The sequence below is a fragment of the Nestor notabilis genome, unplaced genomic scaffold (genome assembly GCF_000696875.1).
Source record: "Nestor notabilis isolate BGI_N333 unplaced genomic scaffold, ASM69687v1 scaffold1728, whole genome shotgun sequence".
In the NCBI taxonomy this organism is placed as follows: domain Eukaryota; kingdom Metazoa; phylum Chordata; class Aves; order Psittaciformes; family Psittacidae; genus Nestor; species Nestor notabilis.
Window position 1 is genome coordinate 4,093 of NW_009940363.1, and position 12,926 is coordinate 17,018.

Here is a 12,926-nt window from a genome sequence, read left to right on the forward strand (position 1 = left end):
TTTTGCCATGTGAAAAGGAGGAATTCAGCCAATGCATTCAACCATTTAAAAACATCTGAAATGCAGAACATTTTAAATGTACCATTTCAAGCAAAATATTTATCTCCAATGGTTAAAGTAAAGGTGAGCTAGAATTTTTTTCAGATAATATAGGCCTGCTAAACAGATGAAAGGCAAGCCTGAGAGATAGTTTCAAACATTATAGGAACTTACACTCCTATATATTTTGCTAATTTCACATTCTTAATAAGTTAATTCTGGGTTTTACAGCATGACAACAATTCAGATTAATTTCTGAAGGCACAAGATGTATTTGATCAATACATGTAATCCTTCTTTCGGAGTTCTTTAACAGTCATTAAGGTCATGTATCAAAAACTGCAATCAACAACTTAGATACTATAAATTAAACAAGTTTTACTGAAACATGAAGAAAGTTTGCTTCCGTATGGCTAATCATTCCTCTAAAAATCTTACTGCAATTTGTGGTATTTCTTTTCTTCCAGATTTCTCCAGTACCTCCCACAGAAAAGAGTCTTCTACTTTTCTGAAGGGATATTGACAGAAGTTAATTATAGGAGAAAACTTTCCGCAAGATAGATGACTAAAGGTAACGGAGAAGACCCAAAAACTGGAAGTAGGATGGAGCGCATTCAACAAGGTGTCCGGAAACGTACACTTCTGGCAAAAAAAAAAGTGCAGAGCATAACAAAGGACGATGTTAAAAGTTATTTATTGAGGAATGCCTTTGTGCTCTTCACCGTTGTTGCCGTGATTCTTGGTGAGTAATTTGTTCAGTAGGAATATTCTGTTCTCCAGTGCATTTGACAATGACGATTTGCCTGGGCAATTTGCATTACAAATGGGATCTCAAATTCTTCTGCACTGATAAGAATGTTCTGGCTTTGAGAGTTTTGGCTTTGACAGCTGCATGTTGCAGTTTAAGGAAGAACAATTTTAACTATTCTAGTATTCCTAAGGAGAATTTGGGTAGAAAAAAATCAGCTGTTGTGTGTCTTCTTCTCTTAAAGAATCATATACAGTAAATGAATTGAATGTTTTCAATGAAATCTTTTTCTATCTAAGCAAGCTGCTGGAAAGTGCCCAGGATGTAACTTATTTACCTAGTCTACCAAAAAATAACACCTTGCAATGGCAAACAGAAATCCTTAATGAATGAAATTGAGTGGCATTTCTAAGCAAAGGTATATGTTGGAGCCTTAGTGGTTTTGGTTTTCCCCATATAAATGAAAAACAATCAAACTTAAGTGCAAGCTTATGGTCTCTCAGTCACTCACAATCTTACACATGCATCTTTCAGATGCAATTGGGGCAACAATAGCAATGTTGCTTGTTCAAAAGACTGCAAGATAGCACCTGATTACATACCTTCTTAGAGTATACTGAGAGGAATCCAGAACATCAAACAGCATTTAGATTTGGAATGCACCAAAATGTAAATTTAAAATATTGCCACACATTTAGAAAGAGAATCTTCTGAGAAAAATGTACAATTTTTAAAACAAATTTTCTTTTATATAATTACATTATCACTTTTGGTAATTTTCCCTTAACTACAGATTTTCTAAATGACACCATATGTTTCATGAAATACCATTTTTTTAGTGTAAGCGAGAACATTATGGCTTTACTGTACCATTTTTATTTTTATTTTCTAATTAGTTGAAAATAAAAGTGAATCTGCTTATGAAAATCCAGATGTCAGCACTTAAAAGTAAAGGTGTATATCCTACTCCTATGTAGGCCCTAATGTCCTTGTTAATGCTATTACATATAAATCTGCTTGCTATTTTTCTACAACTTTTTCAGGAATTAAATTTGTAGGGCTTTACCGTTATTATTGCTTGATACCACATCTGCAGGATTATTTTAAATTTATTTCAGGTTTGATGGTCCTTCTCTGGGAGACAATAACATTAATTTGCATATTGGTAAACTAAAGCACTTTATTGCTATAACAGAAATGTCAGTCTCTCATATTTATCAACAGTATTTGATCACAAGTAAAGAATTTAAGCATTTTATCTACAATGATCAGGAAGGGCAGAACTAATTAAGCAGGTTTTGGAACACTGTCCAACCTCAAATGCATGCAGTTTTGTTACTGGCAGTTACCTGTCAATACTGCACACAGGACCCGTGTGCTCTTGCAATTTCTTCACTGTCATCTAACTAACTCTAGTGTGACTCCCATAAATCTGGCAAAATGTAGGCTGGACAAGTGTTTTTACTGATATTGAATGTTCCAATTAGTTTTAGATGACTAGTGACAAATGTCTGCCCACAGCTCCACTACCACCTACAGCAATGCAAAGTACCAGTAAGGCTGGAACCCAAGTAGGAGAACTAATGAAAATGTGCAGCATCAGATGAGCCATCTGCTCCAATTCTGCTCATAAACCTATAAATATATCTGGTGTAATATGTAGAAAAAAGTCTTCTCATTACTATGACAGAATACTCCAAAATTTTCTCACATTTTTATTTGTGGTGTAATTTTACAGTACACATATATTAGAACAGGAAATTCACACTGGGTAGCTTAGAAAAAGATTTTTCTGGAGAGTCTTTTGCTTTTGTAGAAATATTCAAAAGTAGGGAACAGTTGGCTGAAGAGTTTGTAAGTGGTTAAACTCCATCTGTCTAGTTTGGCAAGGACTAATCGTTATCACCTCTCAGTTGTATAGTGATCTGTGAAAAATCAGATGGTGAACTTGATCCCTTTCCTAGCAGACAGCAATCAACATTGTGAAATTAACCCCCCAATTAGCACCACGGGCTGGCTTATCAGAGATGCTTGAATGTGAGTGTAGTGTAGGTGCAAACCGAACTATGTTCAGGCCAGGCTTGAATCATTTACAAGAAATAATACTTAATGCTCTCTGTAATCTAAACAGACAGATTACATCAGTTTTTAGGGCTGCCAGTCCAACAATTTTCATAAAGACTAAACTCAGGAAAAGCAAAATTTTAGCTTTAAAGAGAGCAACATTTCTTCAGAAACATTTAATTCGGGCCTCTTTTGTCAAGGAATTGACATGAAAAAGCCTATTTAATAGAGCATTTCCAACTGCTTTGCTAAGCAGGATTGATGCTGGTAGAGGTTAAGTGGATAAGATCGTATTTCTTAGCCCAGTTACAGGACTGTAGTTTATAATGGGCGCTTGAGTTTGTGTCTGTGGAGACTTGCACTTTGTTACGAAGTGGATAGCTGCAACATGCATTTGTTTGCATGTATGCTGATATTTTGCAGACAAAGTAGAGATTTTCTGGCACTCACATAGTAAGGAGAAATACAGCCAGTCACCCCAACTTCTGCTGTTACTCTGATTCTGAAATGAATTCTATCCTGAATAACTTCTACAGTACAAAGCCAATTAATCTTTGAAAGCCTAATGATGAAATTGCAAGAAGCTATAATTCATGTTGAGAATTACTTGGAACTATTCTCCTTTTCCCTGAAACCTCATGAAAAGTCCTTCTGCCTTCACATTCTGCATAGGTAGGGTCTATCTAGCACATTGTCATCCTCATCGTTGTTGTTACTTTTGGTGAAATTTAAACTACTTTCAAGTTGTTTGAAAAACTTCAGGAAAAGCATGGTCAGTAGGTAAGTTATGATGCAGTTTTTCAGATTCTTCTGGTACATCTAGAAATATTAAATTAATTTTCTTCAGTGGATCTTGGCAAGAGCCAATAGCCAAGAACAGTTATGTGAGGTGAATTTCGGAAGCAGACCACTGGTAAACTAGGGTGTCACGATGACCAGGAGTAATTTAAGGTAGGCTAGGGGTCATGGTGGCTCATGGAAAATCTGCAGGAAGTCTTACAAACTTTGAAGTGCTAGCCAAATTACTGGCAAAATCTCAGGCTGTGCCCTCTCTCCCACGCTACTTAGCTCCATCATCCTGTCCCCAAAATGCCTTCCTTTCAGATACCCTTCCTTCAGTGGACTGTCTTGGTTTTCTGCTACTTACCTCCAATTTTTAAGAAATGCCACAGGAGCCCAGACTTTACTCTGGCAGGAGTTCTAAATGCCAAAGAATCTCCTGTGGATTCTGAACTTGTACTGAAGGAAAGATCAAGACACACAGAGCTGCTGAGCAGAGATCCTAAGAAGCTGTTCACAGAGAAATACTGTTTTAATTGAGGGGCTTGGTAAAATAGAGGAAGGTTGTGGAGCAAGTACTATAAAATGCAGTTTCTGCATACTTATGAAATCACTGTAGCTCCAAATGTTTAGCTGAAATCCTCTGTACGCTGCCAAAGTTATATGCTGTAGTTGTCCACTGGGACATTCAACAGGAACAGAGATAGAACCAGTTCTGTTTTCTGGCTACCTGTCCACCTAAGTGAGCACAGCACTGGCTCTCTCATTGAACCCAGTCTTCTGTAATTGCAGGCAACTTCGCAATAGAGGTGAAATGTAGGCAGGCCCAAACAACATCTGATCTACAACAGCATGCACCATATAGATTCCAAAGATTCCAAAACTTCCCAACATCTTTATGAAAAAACCCAGGCTAGTTAAAAGTACAGGAAGAAGGCAGGAGGGATGAAAGCATAGCCAATGTCCCTGTGTCCCTGAAAAAAGCAAAGAGCTAATAAAAGCTTGAAGATGATCCTTCATAATACAGAAGGCAAAAAAAACCCACAAAAACCCTAAAACATCTGAACAGTGAAATGCTATGCAGGATAGCAGGTTCTCCCATATCAACACACTCCTTTAAATGAGTCCTAAGAGGTACAAGTCTGTAATATGCAGGTAGAATCCTGTGTAACACCCACAAAAAAGGACAGTCTCTTGTGCGTGGAAGTGACATCTTCTCTGCTCCTGGCAGATCCTCTGTGTCTACTGAAAAATGAGGCTGACATACCCAGAGAAGGGTATTTGACCCCATTGCACACTGAGAAGGACCACATTGACAATGCCTAAGGCAGCTTAGGTAAAATTTGCATAAGAACAGACAAAAGATCCATCACTCTAGGGGAAACAGCTGTGGGAGGTGAGTGTTAGGTGAGAGACTATGTTAAAACATAAAGAAAGAAATGTGATACCAGACAAAAGATGAACACATATACAAGAAAATCAAGATAGTTTGCGGACAGTGAAGGAGAAATTAGTTCTATTTATGCTGAACTCACAGGCTGCCTCTGTCCCAGTGCTCTCCTAAATAACCTTCCCAGCACAATTGCATTCTCATTGAGTGACAAAATTTTCCTAATATCCTGGAAAAAATTGCTAACCAAAACCCTAATTCTTTTTTAAAATCTTTATGATTTGGGGGACAAAAACCCCAAACAGAACATAAACAGAGACCATAAGATCCAGAGTAACACGTAAAAATTCAAAAGATGATCCTTTTCAAAATGGAGAAAAAGTATAGAAATACAAAAAACTTCAGTTCTACTAGTAACTAACCAGTCAGACTGTGAATGAACTGTACACTGCTTTAGCAGTTACCAGCAAAATAAAACTATGTTTGTGTATTATCACAATCTGAATTTATTACTGTATACTCTGGTGTAACTGCCATACATGGCACAGAATAACAACAATAAAGGTGGCTAATTTGTGTATCACAGTTGTGCATTCTGGAGAGAGCAGCTGTGCATATATACACATTAAAGATATAAAATGTGCTAAATATAGACTCATTACCTTCTCATTTGCTCAAAATTGTCATTCTATGATTCTATGAACCCGGGGGACTTGCAAAGCGGTGCTCAAAAACAGTATGTCTGAGTGGTCATAAAACAATCCAGAGAAACATATGTTCTTTGCACTCTTCATATAGCTTGTGGAAAAGAAAGTGAGATTCTCAAAATTCTCTCTAGAAATTAGATTTAAATTTATTTTTGTAATGCCACTTCTTACAAAGCAGGTTTCAAGCCTACCCTGGCTGAAATGTGATACAGTAACTGCAGGAGACATTTAGGATGTTTATGTGGTTTCTCAGAGATTTTACAAGAGAATTCCCTGAATGCCAGTAGAATACAGCAATCACACCATCAATAGTTGTGTTACAACAGAAACAGTGGTCATCTCAAAGACCATCAAACAAATTTTTGTGTTGAGCATCAAAAGGGACTAAAAAGACATTTCTTCATTAAATGAACTAGCGTTAGGGTTGCCAGTCCTTTCCATTTTTCAGTAGGCAATGAACTGCAGTCACTATGGTGACTGCAAAGCAGGACAAAGTCATAAGCAAGGTGCCAATGATTTGTATGCTGAGTAAATGTTTAACACTGTTAGATCCTTACTAGCACCATAGCTATTGTAAACCTAGAATGAGTTGTCATCTGTACTGGAATGCTTTTGACTTGGCCACAGTGAAGATGTAATGAAGATGGTCTGTTCTGTTGTTTAAGAGTTCTTGAAACTTTTATTCATGAGGCTTAAATTTCTCAAACAATTTCTTGAAATAATAAGGCATCTAAAAGTTTCCAGGGATTTTATGATACTGAGGAAAAAATATTTTTACAAAATATTTATATTTTAACATGAATTAAGATAAAGTGCATTTGAAAAAACATACCAAAAAAATCAACATTAAAGAGAGGTAAATAAAGAAATTAGATCTTCTAGATGTTAGTAAGACTGCTAAAAAAGTAAGATATAAATTCAGGCATTATGATAATATGACTGTAGCACTGGCTTCTAGATTAGCAGCTGAGAGATACTGACTTCTTTATTTTTCCATGCCTTGTTAAAAATACCAGATACTCTGGAATGACCAGCTGCATAAAATAACCCATGGAGTCACATTACTTGTGTATATCCTCTGCCTGTCCTCCGAATTTCTTTCATTTACTGTGCATTCCCTTCAAATATTTATTTAATTCAGATTTCCAGATTTTAAATCAAATTACAATTTAGTAATCCCCTCAGTACAAGAGAGACACTGTGGTGCTGGAGCGGATGCAGAGAAGGGCACCAGAGCTGCTGAAGGGCCTGGAGCACACATGTGATGAGGAACAACTGAGGGAATTGGGTGGTTTTAGACTGGAGAAGAGAAGGCTCAGGGAGGACCTTGTTGCTCTCTACAGCTACCTAAAAGGAGGTTGTAGCGAGGTGGGAGTTGGTCTTTTCTCCCCAGTAACAAGCGATAGGACAAGAGGTAACAGCCTCAAGCTGCACCAGGGGAGGTTTAGATTGGATATTAGGAACTATTTCTTCACTAAAAGGTTTGTTAAGCATTGGAACAGGCTACCCAGGAAAGTGGTGAAGTTGACTGTCCTTGAGGTATTTAAAAAACATGTAGATGTGGCACTAAGGAACATGGTTTAGTGGTGGACTTGGCAGTGCTAGGTTAATGGTTAGACTTGATGATCTTAAAGGTTTTTTCTAACCTAAACTACTCTCTGATTCTTTGTGATTTAGCATATTTTGTCATATATTTTTTCTCAGCATATTACAGTTCAGTTCAACTGAAGCTTTGAACAACAAGGCAATGCAAGTGAAAAATAATAATAAAAAAAAAATAATGAGCTAAAAGATTTCTTCCTCCCATACCAGTTTCTCCAGCTGTGTCATTCATAGTATACGCTATGGTGTCTACACTGTATATTAGAAAACAAATAGGCTCCTGACCAAGGAGTTTTAATTTAGTCATTGATACAACAAAAATAAATGGTATGGAATAGGGAAAAAATATGCAGAATAGGTAACAAACAAATGGAATTGATTCCAAAGAAGTTTTATTAAGAACTGGATTATTAGGTCAGCCGATCAGACTTCGTTGTACTGTCACTGTTTGTACGTTTGAAGATAGATTGTATAAGGCACTCTTTTAACAAACAGGAAAATAATAGGTCTGGTGAACTGTACAACAGTGAAAAGGAGAACAGTTAGTAGAAGGAAAAGAGACAAAGACTGCTATCAAGAAGGATAGCAGTAGAATCAGGAGGGTAACAAAATATTGCAGTTACTTATATGTTGTGGTTGTTCTCCCATGTGTCTGTTCTCTTAGCTGCAGTTATATCCACCTTTTGAATTCTTCAATTCTGTACATCGAAGAAACGCATTTTCTTGCTTGAGATTTGATGTTTATGTGTTTCCTGTTGGCATGGATAGAAGATTATAAATGGAAATCATTTTGACAGTTACAAAGTGTGTCCTTGGTTTTCACCATTTAAGTTGGCGTAACTCCAAATTCATTCAATAAAAAAAAAAATGTTATGAAAGGTGGGGCTGAAGTGTCAGGAATTGTTTACACTGAAGCATAAGATGATCCTTCACACTGGCTCTAGTAACTACTGTGGTTTTATCATTCACAAGGACTGAATTAAAAAAAATTGCCTTTGTATAGCAGGACTAATAATCAGGGAATTCCTGTGGATGCTAACCAAAGGCAGTTGGTAAATAAAACTACAGCATATATTTGGATGTCTTTTAAATCATTTTTACTTGGGAATGCATACATTAAACAAATGTAGATATACAATCTAGTCCCTCAAAGCATAAAATGTAAGCAAATGAAGCAACATATGGAATTCAAATCTCAGATCTGGGTTTCTTTCTAGGGCATGAGTAAAAGTTAGGAGACTCAGAAGGCCCCAGAAGTCCACAAGCATGTATCTAACTGCCTAAAACTTGCCAGGAGAAAAACAAACATAAAACCAGGTTTGCATTCCTACTCCCACTCCTGTCTGAGTAAGTCAGGACCCTGCCAGATATTTTTACCCAGTCAAGATCCAGAAGCACAGGAGCCCTCACCTTGGAAATGGTGTCAGCAGTGCTTGAGGAATTGGCTCACTCTTTTGCTTTCAAAAGACAAGGTACAAGGAGGATGCAATTCTGCCATTCCTTTCAAAGTTCTGTCATCATGCAGAAGGAAATGCAAGACTTCTAAAGGCAAATACATACGTCAAGAGAGCAAAAGTTGGCAGGGTGTTAAAACATGGCTAAAGTACTCATTTATAACAAGGAGGCCCCCTCACGCTATGAAGTAATCCTTTCAGCAACAATAAGAACTTGAGGCATCCCAAATTCAGGTAATTTTCTGCATGTGTCAGTCACGTTCGGTTTCTAGATCCTGAGGACTTCTCCTGCAATTAGGCAAATAGATGTTTAGGTCATGGGAATTCTGAGAAAACCACAAATAGAACAGTGAGAAGGGAAGAGTCTTCCAAAACAAACGGAGAAGTGCCCATTAACTTTATAGATTTCCAGAACTAAGCTTTTTTTATCTAGAGGGACTTTGAAGGTCACAGGTTGGATACAGTTACTTAATATATAATTAAATATTGTTCCAGGTGCCAGTTTCCCTTTTCCATTTTTTGTGACCTTTAAGATAGGTAAATTCTGCCATTCTGAATAACACTTAATGGTGAGAAGAGAGGTAACCTATATGGAAGCTACATTTTAATTAGTCCTATATGCTGCAACTCACCTGAGTGTGAGACCTGTTTTTAATCAACTGAAATAAAACACTTCTGGAAGTTTATGTGTTGAAAAAGGCTGTCTGACCAGTAAACTAAGCAGATTGAAGGTTCAAGTTAAGAATAGTTTCACAGTCATATTGAGGCTTTTAGGGATGAAGTGGCTCCAGTAACAAAATCACCCAGCTAGGGACTGAAAGCGTCCTAGCTATCTTTTTAAAAAGATGGTAATACAGTTCCATGAATTTTAGTAATAAACCTGATTTCCTTATTAAAAGAATTCACTGAATGATGAAACAAACATAAATCAAGCATTGGGGTAATGCTTACACCTGATATGACAAAAGTCTTGTATTCTACAGCAGGAAACGCTTGCACTCAGTCTGTCCAGGTTTTTTTCACGTGTCAGCAGAATACTGGATAAAAAAGATTCTTTAAAATCTTATAACAAAATCTGCCATGTGAATTATGTTCCATGACCCAAACAGTTCTGGCATAGGCATATCTTGATTCAACAAAATAGTTAATGTTCAGTGGCAAACATCTCAGTTACAAATTTAGACTCTCAGCACTAGGCTATATTAACAGGTGGTTTTGTAGGAATGAAAAGTTGGGCTAGTTCCATAGAGATATGAGTGCATAATTTGAATGTCCCACAGATAATGGTGTAAAACTGCATATCAAGGAAAAGCAGCTAACAATGAACTGTTTTATAGTGTATGTCTGAGGTGGATTTTAAAAAAGCAAATAAAGGCAATTATTAAGGTGTAACCTAAGGCTCTCTGTTAAACTACACTGGAAGTTCGTCAGAGCAGAGCTCTGTTTTCTGAGCATGTTCACAAAAGTTCTTGGCACTGAGGGATCTCAGTCTCATTGACTGTGATTCCTCAGTGTTACAATACTGAAAAAAAGAAAGAATAATGCAGATGGGCAGCTGAAACTGTAGTAGAGAGAAACAGAATTTGGTGCTGTTAAGGACTATGTCAGCTTCCAGTTGAGGAAAAACAGAGAAGGAAGAAATGTAAAGGCAAGAGAGAAACTATTTAAACTTTAAGAGGGAAGCTTTCTTATCAGTTGGGAACTACTCTTTATGGGTGTAAAAACATTAACATTAGTTAAGAAGGTGAAGCAGCAAAGTAAACCCAGGAATGAAAAAAAACCCAGTAACTTTAGAAAGCACTGAGTAGCACCATAATTCTAAATCATGCTTCACAAAATAGAATCTGGCATATATTGTGAATGTCTGGTCTTTTATATATACATAATAAGAGACAAATCCTGGATTTTGATGGAATTATTTGTTATTTTGTGCATTAAAACTCTTTTTTTCTATAGCTCAGAGACTAAAAAGAGTACATAAACTATAAGTAGCTTGTCTTTCAATAAAGTCTTTTGTCTGAGGATGAAATCAGGAATGATGTCCCTATTCCATTAAGAACAGTCTGCTTCAGTGCCAGCAGTGAAAACCCTTCTTCATTCCAGATCCTCTACAATCCTACAATTGCTTGTCTTATAAATAACAACGACAGAGAAATAGAAGATTTGAAATAAATACAGAAACAGTTCAAGGAAAACAGGGAAAAAATAAGAAAAAACTGAAGGCAAAGAAGCAGAAGTTGGATAAAATGAGAACAATCTTTTGGACATGTTCTCAAAGGAAGAAAATTACCTCCTAATTGGAGAAGAAGGACAAATGAACAAAATAACCTCAGAGAGAATTAAAATAAATACATGAGTGTAACAGTGGAGCCAGTTAAGTAGCAAAAGACAGATTTCAGTGGGTTTTAAAAAACTTTTTAATGGAATGCAGATGCTGTTGTATCCTCAGATTTGGTATAGAAAGTGTCCTGGCTTACGCAGTACCTCACAAAAAAGAGTGATTCCTCTCATTCCTTAGTTCCATCAGTTCTTCCTTACAGCTTCAGACTCCCCGTTGCAATTGCATGCTTTCTGTACACAAAATACTTGGAGGACCTGCTGTGTCTGCAAGTAGAGACACTGGGCAAGTGCCCAGCTACAGTTATAAAGATGGTTCAATTCAGGCACCTCCAGAGTTAGGTAGTGGAAGGCAGAGGCTTTGAGTGTCTTACTTTTGAGCTATTAATTATGTGCTTAAGTGTCTATGTTAATCTAGCTTTAAATACCCATAAAATACATTAATATTATGAAATGCCTCTGGATCTTTTGTAACTGTAAACGTAACTGCGTAGAGATGTTAGAAGTCTGATGTGATTTTTTGAGAGGTAATAGCTCTCACTGGATAAAGTGAATCTTCAGGGTCAGGTTCAGGAGGCAGGTGTTCCTGATGCACAGTGACTGCAGCACTGCAGGTCTGTCACTCTTCAGGATAGCTGAGAGCACCATGCCACTCTTGTGATCCCTCAGGTTGACAAGTTCAACAGAAAGCCAACCCAGGAAGCCAACCACGTGCTGGGCTGCATCAAAAGGAGTGTGGCCAGCATGTTGAAGGAGGTGATTCTCCCCCTCTAACATAAGAAATATATGGACCTGTTGGAGCAAGTCCAGAGGAGGGCCACGAAGATGATCAAAGGGCTTGAGCACCTCTCCTGTGAAGACAGGCTGGGAGAGTTGGGGTTGTTCAGCCTGGAGAAAAGGAGGGTCTGGGGAGACCTTTTAGCAGTTTCCAGTGCCTAAAGAGGCTACAAGAAATCTGGAGAGGGACTTTTTACAAGGGCATGCAGTGATAGGACAAGGGGGAATGGCTTTAAATTAGGAAAGGGAAAGTTTAGATTAGACACTACAAAGGGTAGGAAGCTAGGAGGCACTGGCACAGGTTGCCCAGAGAAGCTGTGGCTGCCACATCCCTGACAGTGTCCAAGAGCAACCTGGTCTAGTGGAAGGTGTTGCTGTCCATGGCAGGGAGTTGGAACTGAATGGCCTTTAAAGTCCCTTCCAACCCAAACTTTTCTATGATTTTCTGACTTTATGATAGGATTGGGATCTCCTGGATCCCAATCATATCTAGGATATCCAGCTCTTCTGTAGTACTTCTCCCGTGAGTCCCCTCATGGTATCTCTTAAGCAAGGGATAGGTAGCTATTTGTGCCTAAATCAAGCCATATTCCACTTCAGTATAGCCACCTATAAGAACTACTCAGCAGTACAAGTCCTAATCTTTCTACTGCATTGGCATCATCCAGTTAAGAGAGAAATGACATATCACACAAAAATACATACATCTATACATGTGGAGTCTCTGCTGGGCGTCTATCAGATGAGAGCTGTAGAGGAGTAACAGCTAGTTTATTAAGCAAATTGATGCTTGGTCTTCTAAAGGTCTGAAACAGAGAAGCAAGTTCATGTGGAAAACATTTGCTCTAAACTGAATCTTAAAAGAGAATTAAAGGAATTTTAAGCTATCTTTAAGCTCTAATTTTGGATTGTCTTAGGAAGAGTAACTGATAAAGTTGCTTAAGGGTACATTTCTGTGGTTGATTAATGCAGCCCTGCCTCTGTCCCTGGCCTCATATTTCAACCCCAAGATGTTTGTTTTCCTCCCT

The 12,926-nt window shown here is 37.7% G+C and overlaps 1 protein-coding gene across 4 annotated transcripts in view; it reads left to right on the top strand.

The window, feature by feature from the left end:
* The first annotated feature begins 600 nt into the window (after positions 1–600).
* The window catches only part of SLC1A3 (solute carrier family 1 (glial high affinity glutamate transporter), member 3), a 57,668-nt gene continuing 45,342 nt past the window's right edge, over positions 601–12,926 (top strand). For all 4 annotated transcript variants that reach the window (XM_010020299.1, XM_010020302.1, XM_010020301.1 and 1 more), the window contains exon 1: positions 601–781. In XM_010020299.1, the coding sequence (XP_010018601.1) occupies positions 601–781 (181 nt within the window). The remainder of the gene's footprint in view (positions 782–12,926) is intronic.